An 18,779-nucleotide genomic window follows, 5' to 3' on the forward strand; every position below is an offset into this window, starting at 1 on the left:
TAATGCAATACAGTTCAACAAACTGTTGAAGAGTAAGAATGCGCTTTTGATTGACGCTGCAGTTACTTTGACCAATCTTTATTATTGTAGTTAATGAACTGCAGAACTATGTAGGTCATTTACTTTCAAGTATTGTTTAAATAAGATCATTTATATGACCTGTAGTGTAATGCATTAAATTACAACTACAATAATTAACATATAAAATTACAAATTTTGTAGTACCTTTTATATTGCCAACCATACTGACCAATACTATATTTGTAGAGGCTTTTTCCTCCCATACAGAATAATTTTATTTGCATGCTACTGCAACCGTACATGAAATAAAACGTAGAGTCACCAAATGTTTCGATAATCAAGCATTTAATTCTAATTTTGATTAATGACAGATTTAAGTGATGAAGTATGTTTATTTTATTTCATGGTTTTAAGGTTGCTGATATGGCCCTCTGTGTAAACGGAACGGTGCTTTGTTTACTCCGGACGAGTCATGACGGTACACCACTTGGTGACAAAACGGAACTTTGCTTTGTTTACTCCGGACGAGTTATGACGGTACACCATACAAAGCTGATGGAAGGAGGTGTGTCGTCCGCCTAGCTCACATTCGAGGTCAGTTTTAAATCACATTTTGCAGATTTGTAGTTTGGTAAAACACATTTGAGACAACTTGCTTGTCCGTACGTTTAATGACACCATCTATTTTCATTGAGGTTCTCGCTTCTACAGACATTTAGGCATGCCATTTTTAAAGGAGCTTAATTTCTGCATTGAAATCCTGCAAGCTCACAATGTCCTCATATATTTCCAAGCAGATGACTCCGAGGTTCTACTGTTCTAAGATTATGATTAAAAAGCCATGAACCAGATCATCCTTCAACATGATAATGTGCTGTCAGATGTTCACATGTTCCTGCCTAAGGCTCGCCAACGAATGACACGCCTTAACAATGTTGGACAGCCTGGTATGTATAAGGCAAATGTATATTTAATTTTTGAATGCTATGCACTAGAATTACAGGTAGCCAAATTCAATATTCAACAATTCATCTTGGGTTTTTTTTGGTGTTCCTTATGTAAGCACATGCCTGGAATTTGACCCTGTGACATGTTGGTTGACTGTTTTATTTATAGCACCAACAACTGGAGATTGGACACAAAGTTGATATGCTGATTTATTCTGGATGAATGGCAACAGGTGTACACACTACAGTTTTTATGAATATATTTTTTTCCATGTGTTCATCCAGTTTTCATCTCCAAATTCAAGTTTTTGTCCAATGCTGAAAAGCCGGAGAGGAATGATGAGGGCACAAGAGAAAATAGTGATACTGAAACACATTCTGCACAAGAAGACGATGAAGAAGAGGATAGTGAAAGAAATGTAGAACCGGCCTTGGATGAGGATGGAGATCTTGATGTCACACATAGGTAGGGAAGTGCTCCAGATCAGTTCCTGTAGCAGTTCTCATTACAAATGTTTTGCATTTCTTCAGACCTAGGAATGATTCTACAGGGGATGACAGCAGCAGGAGCAGAGAAGTAGTCTGCCCTGTCATTCTCAAGCAATCCCATAAGTCTGCACTGCAAAACGAAGATGATGAGACAGATGAGTGCTTTGACGACATTATACGGCTCGGTAAGGATCAAACTATCATGGTATTGGAAAAGCTGTTTTTGTTATTTGGTCAAACTGTAGGACACATTTGAACAATTTTGTTTGTTTTATGTACATTGCAGAGCATACTATGGCAACACCCTTAGAGGATGTTGGCAAACAGGTTAGTAAAGTTACCGTGACCCCTCAGTCTCGTAGATTTGTGGTATTTTAAGGAAGCATGTAAAGTGGTTTTAAAAGCAAAGCCAGAAAAACAAGCCGTTGTTACCAGTTAAAAATAACTAAGGTGAACATTTGCTACTTCATTGGCTGCTTCAACAAGCGATTGGGTTCCACCAGGTTTGGAGAGGAGCGTTACTTTTGGCCGACTTCATCCTCTCGAAGCCACTCCTGTTCAAAGGAGCAACAGTTGTGGAGTTAGGCGCCGGTGCCGGTTTAACCAGCATCATCATGGCCACTTTAGCCAAACGAGTGTACTGCACAGGTATGGCTTTAGGAAGTTCACTTAGTTAGTTAGAACTTAGTTTGAAGTTCAAAATGTCTTTTTAATGTGTGGTATTTTTATAAAGATTAAATGTCGTGTTTCAGATGTCGGCGAGGACCTATTAAGCATGTGCCGAAGAAACATATCTTTAAATGAACACATGATTGAGCGTGCAGGTGAGTCATTTGCAAAAAGAACTAATTACTTTACAATTTCAACGCAACTCGTTACATCCCGCCATTTTCATTAGCGCCTCAAGTGAGCTGGAGTCTATGCCAGCTTCCATTTTAAATTTCAATAACAGGATTTCTCTAAATGTCTAAGATTTTATTTGAAAAAAAAAAAATGGATACACTGTTATATTTATCCACCAGGTGGTGAAGTGAGAGTGAGACAGTTGGATTGGCTCCAGTCTGACCTTTGTACAGGTAATAAAGACAATTGTATGTATGAAAAGTACTTGTGGTATTGTTATTAGTGGCATTAGTTCACTTTTTTACTTTTAAAATGTGTTGTTCTGTGATACTTGTTTCAGAATTTCCAGATTTTTTGGGAAAGTGGGGTGTTCTTTGAATGACATCCTCATCCTTAACCTCATGCTGATCCTTACCAGTAATTAACAGTAGCAAAAAGTAAAATATGGCTCTTCTTTAATTATTTGTTTGTCCATGTGTCTCCCCTTTAGATCCTGATGTTGACCTTAGCTGGACAGAGGAGGAAGTAGCTGATATACATGACAACACCAGCTTCATTATTGCTGCTGATGGTAGGTAAAGTTGGTTCATTTTTAATTTGACTAACTCTGTTGAAAATTTAGCACTTGCTTTGTTTTCATGTTAAAACATTAAACCCAGCCTCCACACTATGTCTTCAAAACTGCTTAATGTGTGACAGAGTTTCAAATGAGAACATTTTTTTCGGGGGGGGGGGGGCGTTTGCATAATTCCGAGGGCCGATAGCGATTAATGTTGGTGAAGAAGTTACCTATTACATGTTCAAGCTGTCACAGCTAGTTACTGTTATGCTTTGTGAAGTGTACCGTATTTAATGTCCCCATGTAAGCCAGATTTTTCTGCTCTAATACTGCACTGGCCAAAATTCCACATTTCACTTTGGTATGTTTTACTTTTACTCACCAGTGCTGATGAAAAAGCAGAATACTTCTTTTGTCTCTGTTTTCGTGTCACCAGTTTGCTATGACGATGACCTGACAGATGGCCTCTTCCGAACACTGTACCGACTATGCAGTAACTTTGCTCACGCCTGCACCGTCTTTATATCCATTGAAAAAAGGTAAACACAGACACCGAGCGGTCTTCCCATTTAATACAAGCAAAAATCACTCAGCATTATATCATTTGTAGTTACCCATCAATGTTAATTTAATATAGGTTATTTTATAAAAATAGGTATGTCCATAAAACCACCACAGTTATTATGAAGTTGTACTCTGGTGTTGTCAAGGTTCAACTTCACCCTACGAAATATGGACGTATCCTGCGACGCCTACAACCACTTCAGACATTGCCTTTCCCAGCTCGAGGACCTGGTGGATGGACAATGTAGCTACACAGTGGAACAGATCCCTTCTACCTTCCCACAGTTTCTTCAGTATGAACGCATTGATCAACTGGTAAAAAAAGAAAAAAAAACACACCTGTCTTTGACTCCATTTTGCTTTTACTTACAGTTTCAAGTTTGTTGAATGGATTCCCCATGTTGTAATTTCAGGAGCTCTGGAAGGTGACTGCCAAGCGAGTACCATTTGACGAGGCCCAGTCCAATTCTAAGCAGTGTACATCATGATCTGCATATTCCCTGCCAAGAACCTCTTAAATCTCAAAGTTTCAGGTTCCTCTTGGGTATGTGTTCCTGGGAAGAAATTATGATATTGATAACAAGGGGTAAGTCGGGTACGTGTTCCTGGGAAGAAATTAAAATAATAACAGTTCCAAACCAATTTTCAATCACAGGAGGAAAGGAAAGGAATTGTTCTCCTTTTTTTGCAGTATTTTTTTTATGTGATCATTTTATATTTATGGTTTGGAAGTGTGTTTTTTTTTTTGCTAACAATTACTGTAACTAATATTATGACTTCACTACTGAGTTTGCATAAGCTACTGGGAGAATATATATGTTCCTAATTGAAGTAAAAAATGGTGTTGTTGGAACAGAACTGTACCATAATTCAAGGCTCCAGTGTAAATTGCAGTAATAGTAATAAAAAAATGGATAGAAATCTTTTCCACCTTTTTTTGTTTTTCTCACCTGTCATTTTATTATTGACTGTGCAGGTGTACCTGATCCAGAATCCGGTAGGTTTTCAGTGATGTAAATTTTTTTTAATTTTTTTTCAACGTTTTGAAAAAAAATTGGTGGGTCAACAACACTAGATATATTTGCTTTGTCAGAAGAAACAACAGACCTTACGTAATTCTTGGCTGGTCTAGCCGAAAAGTTGTTTTCGAATCTACTGACCACTAGAGGGCCACGATGGATGTAAAAAGCCAAGTGGGAAAGCAGCCAATCATACGCGGGTCTACTCGGGGACAACTCTACTTGGGGACAAACGTCTTGTAATAGAACCGAACTATTTCCCCCAGACCTGGCAGTGGAGAGGCATAAGTTCGTCAGCTCGACCACCAGAACGGAACCACAAAGACAAGAAGCCCCTTCTTCCTGTAGCGTGGCGGCTGACGGACGAGACTGCGCGCTGCAGTCGAGCCCTTCTGCAGCACACACACACACACGCTCAACCCGATCCAGTCGTCGGATCCGCGGGGTAAGTATTCGAACCGTGCATGCTCCCATGTCTGCGGCGACATGGTATTTCTGCAGCCCGACGTGTGTGTCACGCCTCCGAGTCGAGACTGAGCAGGTGACTACTGCAGCGTCCATGTCAGAAGTACAGCAGATGATGCGCAGCCTGCAGGATAACCTATTGGAAGAAGCTTGTCAACCGAACTAACCGAAATTCTCTACTCATTCGTAACATCATGTGTGAGCCAGTCAGATCCAGTTGGAACCAGTTTCTATTGAGGCCCATTAGAGGGTAAAAAATGGTAACTCTTGAAAACAATTTGAAAAGGCATTAATCATCACACACTTTATATGGCCTAGTTATGATGTCAGTAAACCTTTGGATCGATACGATATTGCACCTGCACTCGAGTATTGTCCTGCAAGTTTTACTATTGACTTCAATTTTAATGTCTTTTGGAATTAATGCATCCGTTCTGCATTATAGAAATCATTTAAAAGTGGTTTTTTTTTTTTTTTGGGTGTTCCAGATCACATGTCTGTATGCATATTAAATGAGATCTACTTTGAGAAAGCTGGTCACAAAAAAAAAACATTGGCTTTTTATGTTGCGTCCTCGAGTGCTAAGGCATTTATATTGCTGGATTGCCTCGATCACATCATAGTTTAACATTGGCACCCTTGCAAAACCATTAAGAGGCAGCTCTGCTGTTTGGTAACCCAGCTCTGCAGCCAGGGTTACACAACAGTCACTTGTCAATGCATTTTCAGGTCAAAGGACAGCCTGATGATTTGATCTGCCCAGGCCGATACAGTAATAAATTACTGTACTCTATCCTGAGTCATTAGTGCAGTTTATTCAGACCTAAATATTACAAAATTACCATCCATTTACCTCAAATAAAGTTCTAGATGGATTATTTGCCCCTAATTCAAATGTCAGATTTGAGTAAAATTGCATTTTGATGCTGATAACTTAAAAAAAAAAAAAAAAGACTGACAAACATTTGAAGTAAAGCAACACAGACACCTCATTTCCTTCTGAAAGTGAATATGCGGTCAGACTTGACATGAGATTTAATCAACCGTGATGCGGCAGTTAATTACTGTGATGTTAGCGCCCGGCGAGTCGTGATTTATTTTCTCTCCAGCAGATCGCCTTGGTCCATGACAAATCTTGTTTTATATTCAACGCAAGAGTGGACAGTGGACGTTTGAAGTTCAGGAAAACTGTTTGCTCAAGTTCAAAGTCTAAAGTGTCATTTTAGGTCAACAGAAACTTTACCTCGGAACTAAAATCCAAACACAGGAGCAGATATAATGTATCTGTAAAACCTTTTGATGTGCTTTTATTACTGCTTTTATTGGTTGCTGTCTCGTTTTTATCTTTAGTGCTTTTATGTTTTACTTTGAAATGTACTAAAGAAATCAAATTGATTATGTTCATATTATACCTTTGTCCTACATGCCACACACCAAAACGTGGCTTCTCCGAAGCATATGAAGATGCAGTCTTGTGTAACACTCTCTAAACCAGTTTCATCCAGTCCACGAGGTGTTGCCAAGTAACCGGCTGTGTGATGTGTGCGATAATCGGGGTGTCCACTGTGTGAAAGCGAGAGTTTTCCTCCCGTTTTGTAACCAGCATGGCATAAGAATTCCGGAAACAAGAAAGAACATTTTTATTAGAATTTTGAGCCTAAACGAGCTTCTCTTTTTTTTTTTTTTTTTTTTTTAATAGAATCCCAAATACACGGCCAAGTTTAATAGTCCCCCAAAAAATAGGCCACTGTTTTCCTGAGAAAATGTCCTTTTGAGGCAGAGCAACATACGTGCTGTCATTCACATATTGAACTCAAGTGACTGAATTTATGATCAGATTGGGCAAATTTGTGAAATTGAATTTCTATATCCGCTCATACTCATCCTTCTCGCTCCCTTCTTCTCCCAATCTCAGGTGACCTGGTCGGACATCTGTCATGGCATCTTCTGTGATCAGCCGTCATCTTGCGCTGTCCCTCCACAAAAACCTGCACCTCAGTGTTTCAGGTAAAACCATTCAACTTATTTCAATAAGTGTATTCAAATTTGTCACAGAAGTAAATTGGCATCTCATAATAATAATCATTTTCAGTAGTCTGATTTTTTTTAAACCTAATCTACTCTAATATTTGTCTTCTATTGAGATTTTGAATATCCAAATAGTTCAGTAAAGATTATACAAGTTGGATCTTCAACGAGCCTCACTGCGGAATAAATGAAAGTGGTGGAAGAGGTTATGTCATCTTTGTAATGTTTGACTAACCAATGTAGAGTCAAGGACCACAAAAGATAAACAAAATGTGGGACAAACGTTTGTTTTTTCCCAAAGGTATTTAACCCTTTGACAGATCTTGTTTGCAACAATCTGGAGCATGATTCATATATAAACTTTGCATTATGAATGAAAAGAACTCATATGGACACTCGAAGATATTCAAATATTGGTTTGACGTTGTTCTCTGTGTTTCAGGATGCCGATATGCTAGCAAAGCGGCCCCAAAGGCCCAGTTGGACTTTGAGTATGATGGACCCTCCATGAAAACTGAAGTTCCTGGGCCAAGATCTCATGTAAAGCACAAATACATCAACAAATAGATAACAATTAGATAGATCATTTATCTTTGATATAATAATATAACCGTCACTGACTTCTATTTGTCTCTTTAGGAACTGACCAAACAACTGGGAGAAATCCAGGTAAATTAAGATTGTGTGTTTGTGTGTGCACATTAGAAGTTAAATTATAATGCACATCAAGACAGTTTGTCTGTTCATGGACAGTGAATATAAAAAGTCTAGTAAAAAAAAAAAAAAAAAGATGAGATCAAGATAAATAATGACATTTTCCCACCATATTGAAAATAATATAAGTATAGTCAATTTTTTTTTTTTTTTTTTTTTTTACATCACAAAAACATGACATTTGAACAGGGGTGTGTCGACTTTTTATAGCCACTTTATATGTGCGCATGTGTCTGGGGTGAAACGGCATCTTCAATTGTATCTGCCCAGTGAACTAGTTAAATAGAGCCTGTAGCGCTTAAGCTGTTGCTGTACCACTTTTCCTTTGTCCTCTTTTCTGAGGTGCATGTCTTCTTAAAAAAAAAAAAAAAAAAAAAGCGAGCACTCTGCATGGCATTTCAGTGTGCCCACAATGCCCTTGGGCTAAATATTAATCGACCACGATAACACGATGAACCTTAATAACAACTCATTCATGGGAAGTGAGAGGAGACTAATACGACATATGCACAACCATCTGGTGTTGGTGGTCTCAAAATGTTTGTACTATTTTTTTCATTCGGTATAACGTTGGCATCAATTGTGTTGTATGCTTGTTTTTGAAAATAAAAAACCTGTCTTTCCCCCAGAATGTTGCTGCTATCAACTTCTTCTGCAATTATGAAGAGAGCAGGGGCAATTACCTGGTGGATGTGGATGGCAACCGTATGCTGGACATCTACACTCAGATCTCCTCCATTCCTATTGGTTAGTAACAAAAGATCCCATCACGGTCTAAAGATGTCCAACCTGTATGATTGTACTTTGATGTCAGATTATGTTATTTTACGCAATCAGTGTGTAATCTCGACACCTCATCAGTTGATTGAAACGCCTCGTCTGCTGCTTTCTCAGATGAATGAGACGAGATGAGACACGGGAGTTTCACAATGGCATTTCTAATCTTACAAAAAGATTACTAAAACATTACTCTAGGCTGTGTTTGGATATATGTCTATCTGCATGTTCGTTTTGTTGTATACCTAAAAATAATCAACTCAAAATGGCTTAGACACAAATGAGTAATTAAAACACAAATGATTTGTGGTGCAGTTTTTTTTGGTGTACTTTGCTGCACTCTGCTGGTCAAATGTAGGAAACGACTTTGATTTATGTAAGCGAGCTGATCACTTTGTATAAGAATGTAAATTCACTCTATTGTTTTCATTTTCATACCTAAGCTTTATTTTTTTTATTATTGATTATGGAGTCATCCCAATATCTATTGTACAAATGTTCATACTTAATATTTATGTTTAAATACTTAATGCATATTAAGACTTTTGATTTTAAAAACAATTTCAAATTGTTTTTATTACTCATAACGACATTAACATTGATGTTATCACTTAGGATATAACCACCCTGCTCTCCTCAAACTAATGTCCAACCCCAACAATCTGGTAGGCTCCGCCCCCTCATATTAACTGCAATAATGTACTTGTTAATCCAAATTGTTTTAACTAACACCACCCTGATTTCCTGTCCTGTTTCAGAGTACACTGGTGAACAGACCCGCCCTTGGAATCTTGCCGCCTGAGAATTTTCCAGACAAAATCAGCGAAAGTCTTCTTTCAGTGAGTTACTTTTAGCACAAACACACAAACACACCCATTAAAATGTGTATAAAAAAACGTTTTGGTCTATCTAGTTCATCAGCACTGCAATGTGTGGTCTTGCCCTTATTCAGGTGTCTCCAAGTGGAATGAGTCGTGTTCAGACTATGGCCTGTGGCTCATGCTCCAATGAAAATGCTTACAAGGCCATGTTCATCTGGTACAGGGTGAGTGAATTCAAAATATGCAAAAAAATAAAAATGTTTTTTCTTCTATTGTGACTATAGCTGTGATCATGATATGAAGCTGGTTTGGCAACTGAATTGTCCCTAGTCGGAAAAAATAGCATCATTTTAATTTGTTTGGTCCTTGGTGCAGAATAAAGAGCGGGGCCACACCACACCATCTGCTGAAGACCTCACCTCCTGCATGATAAACCAGGTAGAAACCAAGAAAAACACTCCACGTTAGATTATATAATATTATATTGCTTTGGGTCTGGCTGCAAATCTTTGCATCCAACTTTTCCTCAGGGTCCAGGTTGTCCAGATTTGAGTATTTTATCTTTCATTGGTGGTTTCCATGGTAGAACAATGGGTAAGTGTCAAACCTAAACTTCACAGTGCTTCATATACTGTAAATATAAATATCAATTTTGTGTTTGTCTAGCTCCTCAAAGCCATTTTTTTAAAATGTTGTCTTGCCAAGGTTGTTTGTCAACGACGCACTCCAAAGCAATACATAAATTGGACGTGCCCGCTTTTGATTGGCCGATCGCCCCGTTCCCCAAACTGCAATATCCACTGGAGGAGTTCAGCAGAGAAAACGCGCAGGAGGAGGCTCGCTGTTTGGAGGAGGTAGGCTGTCATGCTCTGATTATGATGAACTATTCATAAACCTAATGATAATAACAATCAACTCATTTATGAGTGATGGTAGATTTCACCAGCTCATGCTTGGCTTCTATAATTTGCCTACATTTTGCGTCTTCAGGTGGAGGACCTGATTGTCAAGTGGAGACAAAAGGGAAAGCCTGTTGCCGGGATTGTAATTGAACCCATTCAAGCCGAGGGAGGAGATAATCACGCCTCTGCGGATTTTTTCAGGAGCCTCCGCAAAATTGCAAGCAAGGTAACCAGTACCAGCAAGCCATGCATCTTTTAAATGTAGGTCACAACACAACATCATTTTCATGATGTCAGTCTATAATGGGCATTATTTTTGTGTGTGTGTTTTTCAAAAGTTTTTTAATGGGTCCAACCAATTTTTCACAGTGGCTGACTTATATTATCATGAGTCTGGTTCTCCGTGGTCCGAGTGCTTTTCCTTTTATCATTTGAGCTAACAAGCGATTTAACTCGATGAGATTTGTTGCTGTCTATTGATGCAGAAAAAAAAAATAAGTATGTACTCTTTTCTCCATTCAGCATGGCTGTGCTTTCCACGTGGATGAGGTCCAAACTGGAGGAGGGTGCACAGGAAAGTTCTGGGCCCACGAGCATTGGGGTATGGACAACCCCGCTGATATTGTCTCATTCAGCAAGAAGCTTATGACTGGAGGTTACTTCTACAGAGATGAATTTGAAGCTGATAAGGTTTGCTATTTTTTGACATTTGTGTCATTTATTTCTCTCTGCAGTGTTTATTTTCTTTGGTTTCTTGCTCGCCTGGTTTCAGGGCTACCGCATCTTCAACACATGGATGGGTGACCCTTCAAAGAACTTGTTGCTGGCCGAGGTCCTCAGTGTGATTCGCAGAGAAAACCTCCTGGTGGAAGTGACTCGTTCAGGAAAAGCCTTGATGACTGGCCTGAATGAGTTACAGGTAATGTCTGTGTAGCTTATTTTTCCAATGTTGCTCACAAGCTCTTGCTTGGTGAGCGTGTGACCTAGATGCCTCTGCTCCTCAGGCTCAGTACCCTGGCATCCTGAGTCGAGCTCGAGGGCAAGGAACCTTCTGTGCCATCGATGTCCGCGATGATGCAACACGCAACGACATCCTCACGAAGGCCCGGAACAAGGGTATGCAATGTGTCGTGCTTCATTTATGTCATTCTTGAACGTGATGAACACGAAAGGACAATGCCAAGTATATCTTTTTTAATCGATTTGATCTTCACTAGACCTGTGTTTTATCAACAGGTATCTTCCTGGGAGGGTGTGGAGAGCGATCAATCCGTTTCCGTCCAGCATTGGTCTTCAAGGAGTACCACGTCCACTTGTTCCTTAATCTCTTCAACGACGTATTGGCCCAGATCAAATGAAAATCAAAACAACATTCCACGACAGAATGCAGAATAGGAAGGGGGCGGGGGGGCACCTCCATGACAAGATAAGCACAAAGCATACTATTGAAAAAGGCCAAGGTCAGTCAAGTTGTCCCCAAGCCACAACAATGATGACAATGTCTCCGTCCGTACATGTGATGTCATCAAGCCGTCAATTAATTCAGCATTTCCGATCATTGTCATGATTCTCTAAATGTGTGGGAATGACAAAATGAATTTGGATGGATGGAAACTGGCAGAGCAGTGGGTGAAGTGAAAATGAAAAAGTCCATCACCATTCTTTACCAGCAGCACTCTTCATCAACCACTGGATGCTTCAGTATTCTAATCAACAAATGTGATGGTAGATATTTTATCAAGTCAGCACACGGCCTGCACGATGAATGGGCGTGCTCCTGAGTGCACTTTGAAAAAGGCCTTTGGAGACCCTTGACAAAAATACACTGTCATATTTTGATACACAACTATTCAGTGTTTGTGATGAGTACAATGCCACCCTGCATGTCAAGTGTCCTATTTAAAATGTCCTTGTGATAATTCTATCTGTCATTTTGCTATTTCTAGGAATGACTCTGCTTGAAATGTAGCCCAAACAAATGCCGACCTTAAATTGACCATGAAAATGTCTCAGAATATTTAGTGCCTGCATGATATTTGGGTTGTTTTTTTTCCCCAATAATACTTTTTATACTCATGCAATAATTGCGGCCATTCATGAAAGCCCTTTCACCTCTGAGCAGACTGCAATCTTTTCCATAAATCTTAAATCAAATGGACAAAAGTTAATGAACTTAAGTAGGTCATTCATGGAAAACTGGTGATTTTGACAAAGATGTAGCACTTAATGTCTAACAGCTTTACAGCACATACATTAATGTTTGTGTTATTTCAAAAGATGCACGAGTAATTATGTTTAAAAACCGTTACAACGTGTCAGACCATCTTTGTGAATGTTTCATACAATCTTTTGAACTAGTGTCAGAAATGTGTATCCAGTAAGATACCATCTGTCTTGTATGAATTACCTTAACATCTCTGGAGAAGCTGTTTCGTTGGGGAACACCATAGTCATGCTACTGCTCCACTCCTCGTGATCAGTCTGAGGGGAGGATGGGGGATGCTGAGCAACTTCTTTAATTAAGCATTTTTGCACTCATGATCTGATCTAGATGATTATTGATGTAATTATTTTAGATGGCTATAACTGTTGTCTTTAATATATATATATACTGTCAATGTACTGTGACAAATAAATGACAGTTTGACTAACTGAACTGGTGTGCCTACAGTAAATGAGAAAGCTTAATTCAAATAGAACCAAGCCCGTCCTTGCCAAGGTTCCTTGTTTTGATTTGTCACTGACGCAGTAGATATTGATATTAATGAAGTAGCCTGTTATTAGGTACACCTGAAAATGGTGTCCTAGTGAGGTCACAGATCAAATAGCCACTGAAAAAGTGATAAAGCTGTGTGACAAGGTAGCGCCATGAAATAACATTGGTCTAGAGTTCAAGAGAGCCCAGGTTCAAGTCCCATCAGGAGTAGGCTTTTGATATATGGACTAAAGTACAAGACTTGAACTTCGTTCTCCAGAAGACAAGGCAAACGGTCCTGCTCTGTAAAACCTTTACATATCACACAGGCTGTTTTCTTTTTTAAATTGAGGTTAAAGTTTCAACGGATAGACCGAAGCAACCCTTTCCACAGTAGTCACCATGACAGGCGACCACCTGGTGACGTCAGTGTGCCGAGCGCCGTTGGACGATCAGGAGAAGGAGATTTGAATTGACGGATGTGACGTCAGGGCTTTAGGCCAATTGTAGACAGGTGTGCTCGCTCAAGGGGAGTTTTCATATGCAGGTGCTACCGAGCGCGGGCCGGCGGCGGCGGCGGCGGACGGTTTCTCTGGTAAGCGAGCATGCTAGCAAATGTTTGTCGGCTCCTGCCGTTTATCACGACGGACGCCGTGTTTGTTGCACGATTGGCACGCTTTGTTGCCTTTTCTCACAAGCCTTTTTTTTTTTTTTTATTTTGTTTGTCGCTGGATTGTCGTACTCTCGTGACTCGGCCACGTCACGTCCACCGCGACGGTGGGCCTGGAGGTAAATTGTAGGCCGCAGGCCATTTAGCCCGTGAGCGAATGTTTGCAGTTTGTTACGATACCATTTATTATTTCTTGCAGTGTTTTCGCTGTTTAGGGAGTGCTTGAGGTTTCGGTACGGCACGGCACGCCACAGTCCACTTTGCGTCGCGTCGTTGCGCGTTTTGGTGGTACTTTAAATGTCTTTCGCGGTTGTTTTTTTTAATGCTGGCCAGCATTTTTTCATTCGTCTGTCTGTAGAAGGTTCGTAAGTGACGCCGCCGATAAGCGCGTGTTTGTCTGACTATAGGAAATGTTAGTTTGACTCTAGTCAACTAAACCATTTTTTATTATTTCATATTATCCGTGTGCCATTTCCGTGCCATGCAAACTGGTGACTGCAACGTATGTTACGTCATGTCCAAATCGGACCGAATCCATTCAAAGACGGCGCCCGCCCGCTCGTTCCGTTACGCAACAAACATTTGCGCGAGTTATTTTCTCCCGTTTTGGACGCCGCCAACCTGGATCATCTGTCCAATGTGAGGGGAGTTGTAGATGATGAAATTAAAATGTGAATTAAAATCTTTAATACATCTTGTAATTTACCACAATGTAATGATTATATATTTTTTCAAATGTAAAACTACTTAGAATGTATAAAATTAAAATATTAACTATAATTTTGATAAATTATCGTAACTTACTACAATATAATAATTTTTTTCAAATGTAAAACTCCTAGTATGTATAATTGTTGGTAAAAAAAAATGTAAAACTCTTAGAATGTATAAAATTAAAATATTAACTATAATTTTGATAAATTATCGTAACTTACTACAATATAATTTTTTTCAAATGTAAAACTCCTAGTATGTATAATTGTTGGTAAAAAAAATCATGCCATTGGCACTCTACTCAATGTCTATTTTTGATGAAATAACTTGCTTGTCTTTTGTAGCACTAAAAAAGGCCGCCCAGCCAGCATCCTTCTATACAAAGCAAGCAGGAGGCCGTTGAAGGAGCCCTTTCAGTGATGTTCAGGACACTGAGGAAGAGTAGTCCTAAATCAGGTGAGTTTCCGCTTCCCAACACACAATGGTTGTCGAGTTTTAGCTTCCCAGCACACAATTAATGGCTCTGTTTTTGTAGGCTGCAAGAGGAGCCGAATGGGAAAAGTATAATTCCATATGAAAAGGCGCAATGGCCTATCCAAAGGCGCAATGGCCTATCCAAAGGCGCAATGGCCTATCCAAAGGCGCCATGGCCTATCCAAAGGCGCACTGGCCTATCCAAAGGCGCACTGGCCTATCCAAAGGCGCACTGGCCTATCCAAAGGCGCACTGGCCTATCCAAAGGCGCACTGGCCTATCCAAAGGAGCAATGGCCTATCCAAAGGAGCAATGGCCTATCCAAAGGAGCAATGGCCTATCCAAAAGAGCAATGCTATATCAAGTCAAGAATCAAGCAGCACGCTGCAAAAGTCAACGTTTGCGGATCATGTGCCCAGGAGCGGGCAGTGTGGTTGCCTTTGGTTACGGGTGCACGACGGAAAGGTTGCAGGTGTGGCCAGTGTTTGGGGCTCTGATGGTTGGTCTTGCTTAAGAGGTGTGCTGTGGTTGTGGCTTGTCTGGATCCAGCGTTGTCTTGTGCTTTGTTGCCATTGACGGCTCACTTGGGGGAGGACGTGGTTACGTGGACGGAGACGAAACGAAACTGATGTGGATCCGAATGTTCAATTTTGCCATATGATGTGTACCATTTTGTCTTGTTCTAACCTGCCACTGTTGTACTTGCTGCATTCTTTGTTCTCCCCCCACCCCCTCGGTGTAGGGCGGCGTTGGAGCGAGCCGATTGCGACTGTCCAATTTTGCAATTTGACTTGTACCATTTTGTCTTTTTCTAACCTGCCACTGTTGCACTTGATCTAACCCTAACCTACCACCGCTGTGGTACTTGCGTTCTTTGTAGGGCAGCATTGGAGCGAGACGGTAACATTTTGTCTTTTTCTAACCTACCACTGTCGTGCTTGATCTAAGCTGTGTCCCCTTCGTTCTCTAGGTGTAGGGGGCGGTGTTTGGACGAGCCGGTCCACGAGGAAGACGTAATGATGCGAGCAGCGCCCAACTCATTGCATGTTCTGCCATTTGCAGGCGGAACGCGGAAGGGGGGGCGCACGGCCCGATCCGACCGGGCGATGCTCACCAATCGTAGCTAGCCGCTGTGATCAAGTAAGCAAGTGACCGACAACTTGGGGTGCTCTTTGTGTTTCTAACATCTATTTCTGTAGATGGCGACCGGGATGTGACACGATCTGATCAGAGGTGAACGGACGGCTGTGGCATCGCTCTGAAGTTGCCGAGTTCTGAGGGAGACCCGCTTCCCTGGAGGCGTCGACCTGCGCAGCTTCAAGGTGTGAAATGGATTTTTTTTTTTTTTTATAATTACACCAGCGGTGTCCCAATGTCTGAGGGCGGCATACCGAAACAAATTCAGAATTCTTTGACGCAAATTCATTAAATCAATCACGAAATGTTGCCATTGATATTTAGTGCTACAAAGCAGTGTCGTGTTCAGTCGTGTGGTGTTGATCAAGTTGCCCCGAGGCTGCCATTTGGACACCAATGGTGACGTGTGTAGGGCTGCATGTGTATTGGAAAACTGCTATATGGTGGTCTAGGTTATTGACATGCACTTTAGCAAAGATTTTTGTTTTTCATGTCTGTAATGAAACATGTTTTCTTGCCTAACTATTTGTAATGAGTTAAGACGATAAGTCATTGATGTAAGTTAAAGTTAACTCATCTAGCTGATCTCATTGCGATCAAATAGTTAACCTCCATCCAAAAACTTTGCACAACTTGCCTCAATGCAGTGGTCTGGCCCAATACTGCCGTATCATTGATTTTCCAAAATGTTGTGCAGCCCTCGTTGAGTGCCAAACGCGCAGCGACGGCGCAAGCGACGGCAAGCGCAACCGACTGCGCAACGAGACGGCAAGCGCAACCGACTGCGCAACGAGACCTTTGTGCTTGTCTTGCAAGGTGGAAGAGACGATGTATGAAACGAAGAGCCGGTGGACGGAGGCCACCAGACCCGCGATTGGTGAGCGGGTTGCAAAGGAAGGAATCACCCAAAGAAAGCAGTGCCAAGTGTTGAAGAGGAGCCTGATGCATGGCTGGCCAAGGCTAGCCAGAGGCGGTGACATGGCAATCCAATCTGCAAGCGTAGTGGACACACTTGTTGGTTTTAATTTGATTTCTTTATTTTTCTGCCTTTCAGCTGGCAGCGGATGGGGCGAGCGCCAGCCTGCACCGAGACGGACTGGGCTGCACCCACAAGACCAGGGAGGGGGTAGGTAATGAGTACGTTGACAGAAGTGAACCGCATGCAACTGAGTGCTGTTTGTCTTTTTGCACTTGAAAGACGAGTCCAACACCGGCCGGAGCAGAACTGAACCTTGGCCCGTGACGAGCGGCCCACACAAGACTGATGGGTGCAGATGCAGCCAGCGTTTCGGGGGAGTATGACTTTGTTTTTTCTTTTGTGCTTTCCCTGCCCCTGTCTGTTTGAATAGGGTAACTAGTAGCACGCACGGGCATTTGGGTTGCTGTGACCCTCTAGATACGAATCGGCAAAGTAGCCCCCCCCCCCCCCCCTCTCTCTTTCTCTCTCCAACGTGCCCGGCAGTACCTGCATGGCCTGGTGCACTCGGGGTGGAACGTGCTTATACTTTGCCCTTTGTGGAATACCAGGGTATAATCACTTCACTGGTTTCTTTTATATCAAACAAATTGTTTTAGGTTATTCACCTGACATGTTTCGGCGGTTTCTTCCGCCTTCATCAGAGTGACACTCTGAATTTTTCCCCTTGCCAAAACCACCACAATATGTCTGCCTTTCAGGATTGCTGGGGCAGTGGATCGGACGAGTGCCTGCACAGAGAGGGACTGGACAGGACCGCGAGACCAGAGGGTAATAATAAAAAACTTTAATTGTCGAGCACCTTTCATACAAGAAATGCAGCTCAAAGCACTTTACAACAAAGAAAGCAATTATAAGCATTCAATTCTTCATATAGGAACAGACATAAAAAGAGTAATGAGTACGTCCACAGAAGTGAACCGCATGCAACAGAGTGCCGTTTTTCTTTTTGCAGTGGCACGAGGCGGTGGATGACAAACGTCGAATACCGGCCGGCCGGGCGGGCAGGAGCCAACCGTCGGCCGACCTTCGCCCGTGATGAGCGGCCGACACGAGACGGACGGGTGCGGATGCAGCGAGGGCAAAGTGCCCAGCCAGCATTTAAGGAGAATGTGTGGTGTGTGAGTGGTGTGTGAGGTCTATGTCTGTGGTGTGTGTGTTGTGTATGTGTATGTGTGTGTGGTGTATGTGTGTGTGGTGTATATGTGTGGTCTGTGTGATGTGTGTGGTGTGTCTGTGGTTTATGTCTGGTGTGTGTGTGTGCTGTGTGTGTGTGTGGTCTATGTGTGTGTGGTCTGTCTGTGTTGTGTGTGGTGTGTGTGTGTGGTCTGTCTGTGTTGTGTGTGGTGTGTGTGTGTGTGTGCTGTGTGTGTGTGGTCTATGTCTGTGTGTTGTGTGTGTGTGTTCTATGTGTGTGCTGTGTGGTGTGTTTGTGGTGTATGTGTGTGGTGTATGTGTGTGGTCCATGTCTGTCTGGTGTGTGTGTGCTGTGTGTGTGGTCTATGTCTGTGTGTTGTGCTGTGTGTGTGTGGTCTGTCTGTGTGGTGTGTGTTCTATGTGTGTGCTGTGTGGTGTGTTTGTGGTGTATGTGTGTGTGCTGTGTGTGTGTGTGGTCTATGTCTGTGTGGTGTGTGTGTGTGTTGTGTGTGGTCTATGTCTGTGTGGTGTGGTTGTGTGTGTGGTCTATGGCTGTGTTGTGTGTGTGGTGTGTGTGTGTAAGTGGTCTATGTCTGTGTGGTGTGTGTGTGTTGTGTGTGTGGTCTATGTCTGTGTGGTGTGGTTGTGTGTGTGTGTCTGGTGTGTGTGTGTCTGGTGTGTGTGGTCTATGTCTGTGTGTTGTGTGTGTGTGTGTGTGGTCTGTCTGTGTCGTGTGTGTGGTCTGTGTTTGTGTGGTGGTGGTGTGTGTGTTGTGTGTGTGGTGTGTGTGTGTGGTGTGTGTGGTGTGTGCTGTGTGTGTGTGGTCT

The 18,779-nt window shown here is 41.8% G+C and overlaps 2 protein-coding genes across 3 annotated transcripts; both read left to right on the forward strand.

Annotated features, from left to right (window-relative positions):
• The first annotated feature begins 469 nt into the window (after window positions 1-469).
• Window positions 470-4,348, forward strand: mettl22 (methyltransferase 22, Kin17 lysine). Of its 2 annotated transcripts, none has more exons than XM_049743941.2 (12): window positions 470-615; window positions 819-968; window positions 1,254-1,434; window positions 1,500-1,642; window positions 1,744-1,784; window positions 1,961-2,105; window positions 2,210-2,281; window positions 2,480-2,533; window positions 2,791-2,871; window positions 3,296-3,398; window positions 3,570-3,738; window positions 3,837-4,348. In XM_049743941.2, the coding sequence occupies exons 2-12, from the start codon at window positions 863-865 to the stop codon at window positions 3,909-3,911; spliced, it is 1,170 nt and encodes a 389-aa protein (XP_049599898.1). In that variant the 5' UTR covers window positions 470-615; window positions 819-862; the 3' UTR covers window positions 3,912-4,348. The 2 variants fall into 2 exon arrangements, with proteins under 2 accessions (XP_049599898.1, XP_049599899.1); XM_049743942.2 differs by having other exon boundaries at window positions 510-615; window positions 816-968.
• A 186-nt stretch (window positions 4,349-4,534) lies between these two features.
• abat (4-aminobutyrate aminotransferase) lies at window positions 4,535-12,805 on the forward strand. The gene is made up of 16 exons (XM_049743910.2): window positions 4,535-4,887; window positions 6,823-6,914; window positions 7,378-7,475; window positions 7,575-7,604; window positions 8,279-8,396; window positions 9,042-9,091; window positions 9,185-9,265; window positions 9,379-9,471; window positions 9,623-9,685; window positions 9,778-9,841; window positions 9,953-10,101; window positions 10,238-10,375; window positions 10,672-10,839; window positions 10,922-11,068; window positions 11,154-11,265; window positions 11,386-12,805. Exons 2-16 carry the CDS (start codon window positions 6,845-6,847, stop codon window positions 11,505-11,507), a joined length of 1,503 nt encoding a protein of 500 aa, XP_049599867.1. The 5' UTR covers window positions 4,535-4,887; window positions 6,823-6,844; the 3' UTR covers window positions 11,508-12,805.
• The last annotated feature ends 5,974 nt before the right edge of the window (window positions 12,806-18,779 follow it).

Source organism: Syngnathus scovelli, chromosome 16 (assembly GCF_024217435.2).
Source record: "Syngnathus scovelli strain Florida chromosome 16, RoL_Ssco_1.2, whole genome shotgun sequence".
Lineage (NCBI taxonomy): Eukaryota > Metazoa > Chordata > Actinopteri > Syngnathiformes > Syngnathidae > Syngnathus > Syngnathus scovelli.

What these genes read in the sequence shown, in the direction of transcription:
- mettl22 (XM_049743941.2), top strand. Translation starts at nt 863, where the DNA reads ATGAACCAGATCATCCTTCAACATGATAATGTGCTGTCAGATGTTCAC. An exon ending in TAACAATGTTGGACAGCCTG is followed by an intron (nt 969 to 1,253) that starts GTATGTATAAGG and finishes GTGTTCATCCAG; the next exon opens with TTTTCATCTCCAAATTCAAG. An exon ending in CAAACGAGTGTACTGCACAG is followed by an intron (nt 2,106 to 2,209) that starts GTATGGCTTTAG and finishes GTCGTGTTTCAG; the next exon opens with ATGTCGGCGAGGACCTATTA.
- abat (XM_049743910.2), top strand. Translation starts at nt 6,845, where the DNA reads ATGGCATCTTCTGTGATCAGCCGTCATCTTGCGCTGTCCCTCCACAAA. An exon ending in TTTCCATGGTAGAACAATGG is followed by an intron (nt 9,842 to 9,952) that starts GTAAGTGTCAAA and finishes TGTCTTGCCAAG; the next exon opens with GTTGTTTGTCAACGACGCAC. An exon ending in TCCGCAAAATTGCAAGCAAG is followed by an intron (nt 10,376 to 10,671) that starts GTAACCAGTACC and finishes TTCTCCATTCAG; the next exon opens with CATGGCTGTGCTTTCCACGT.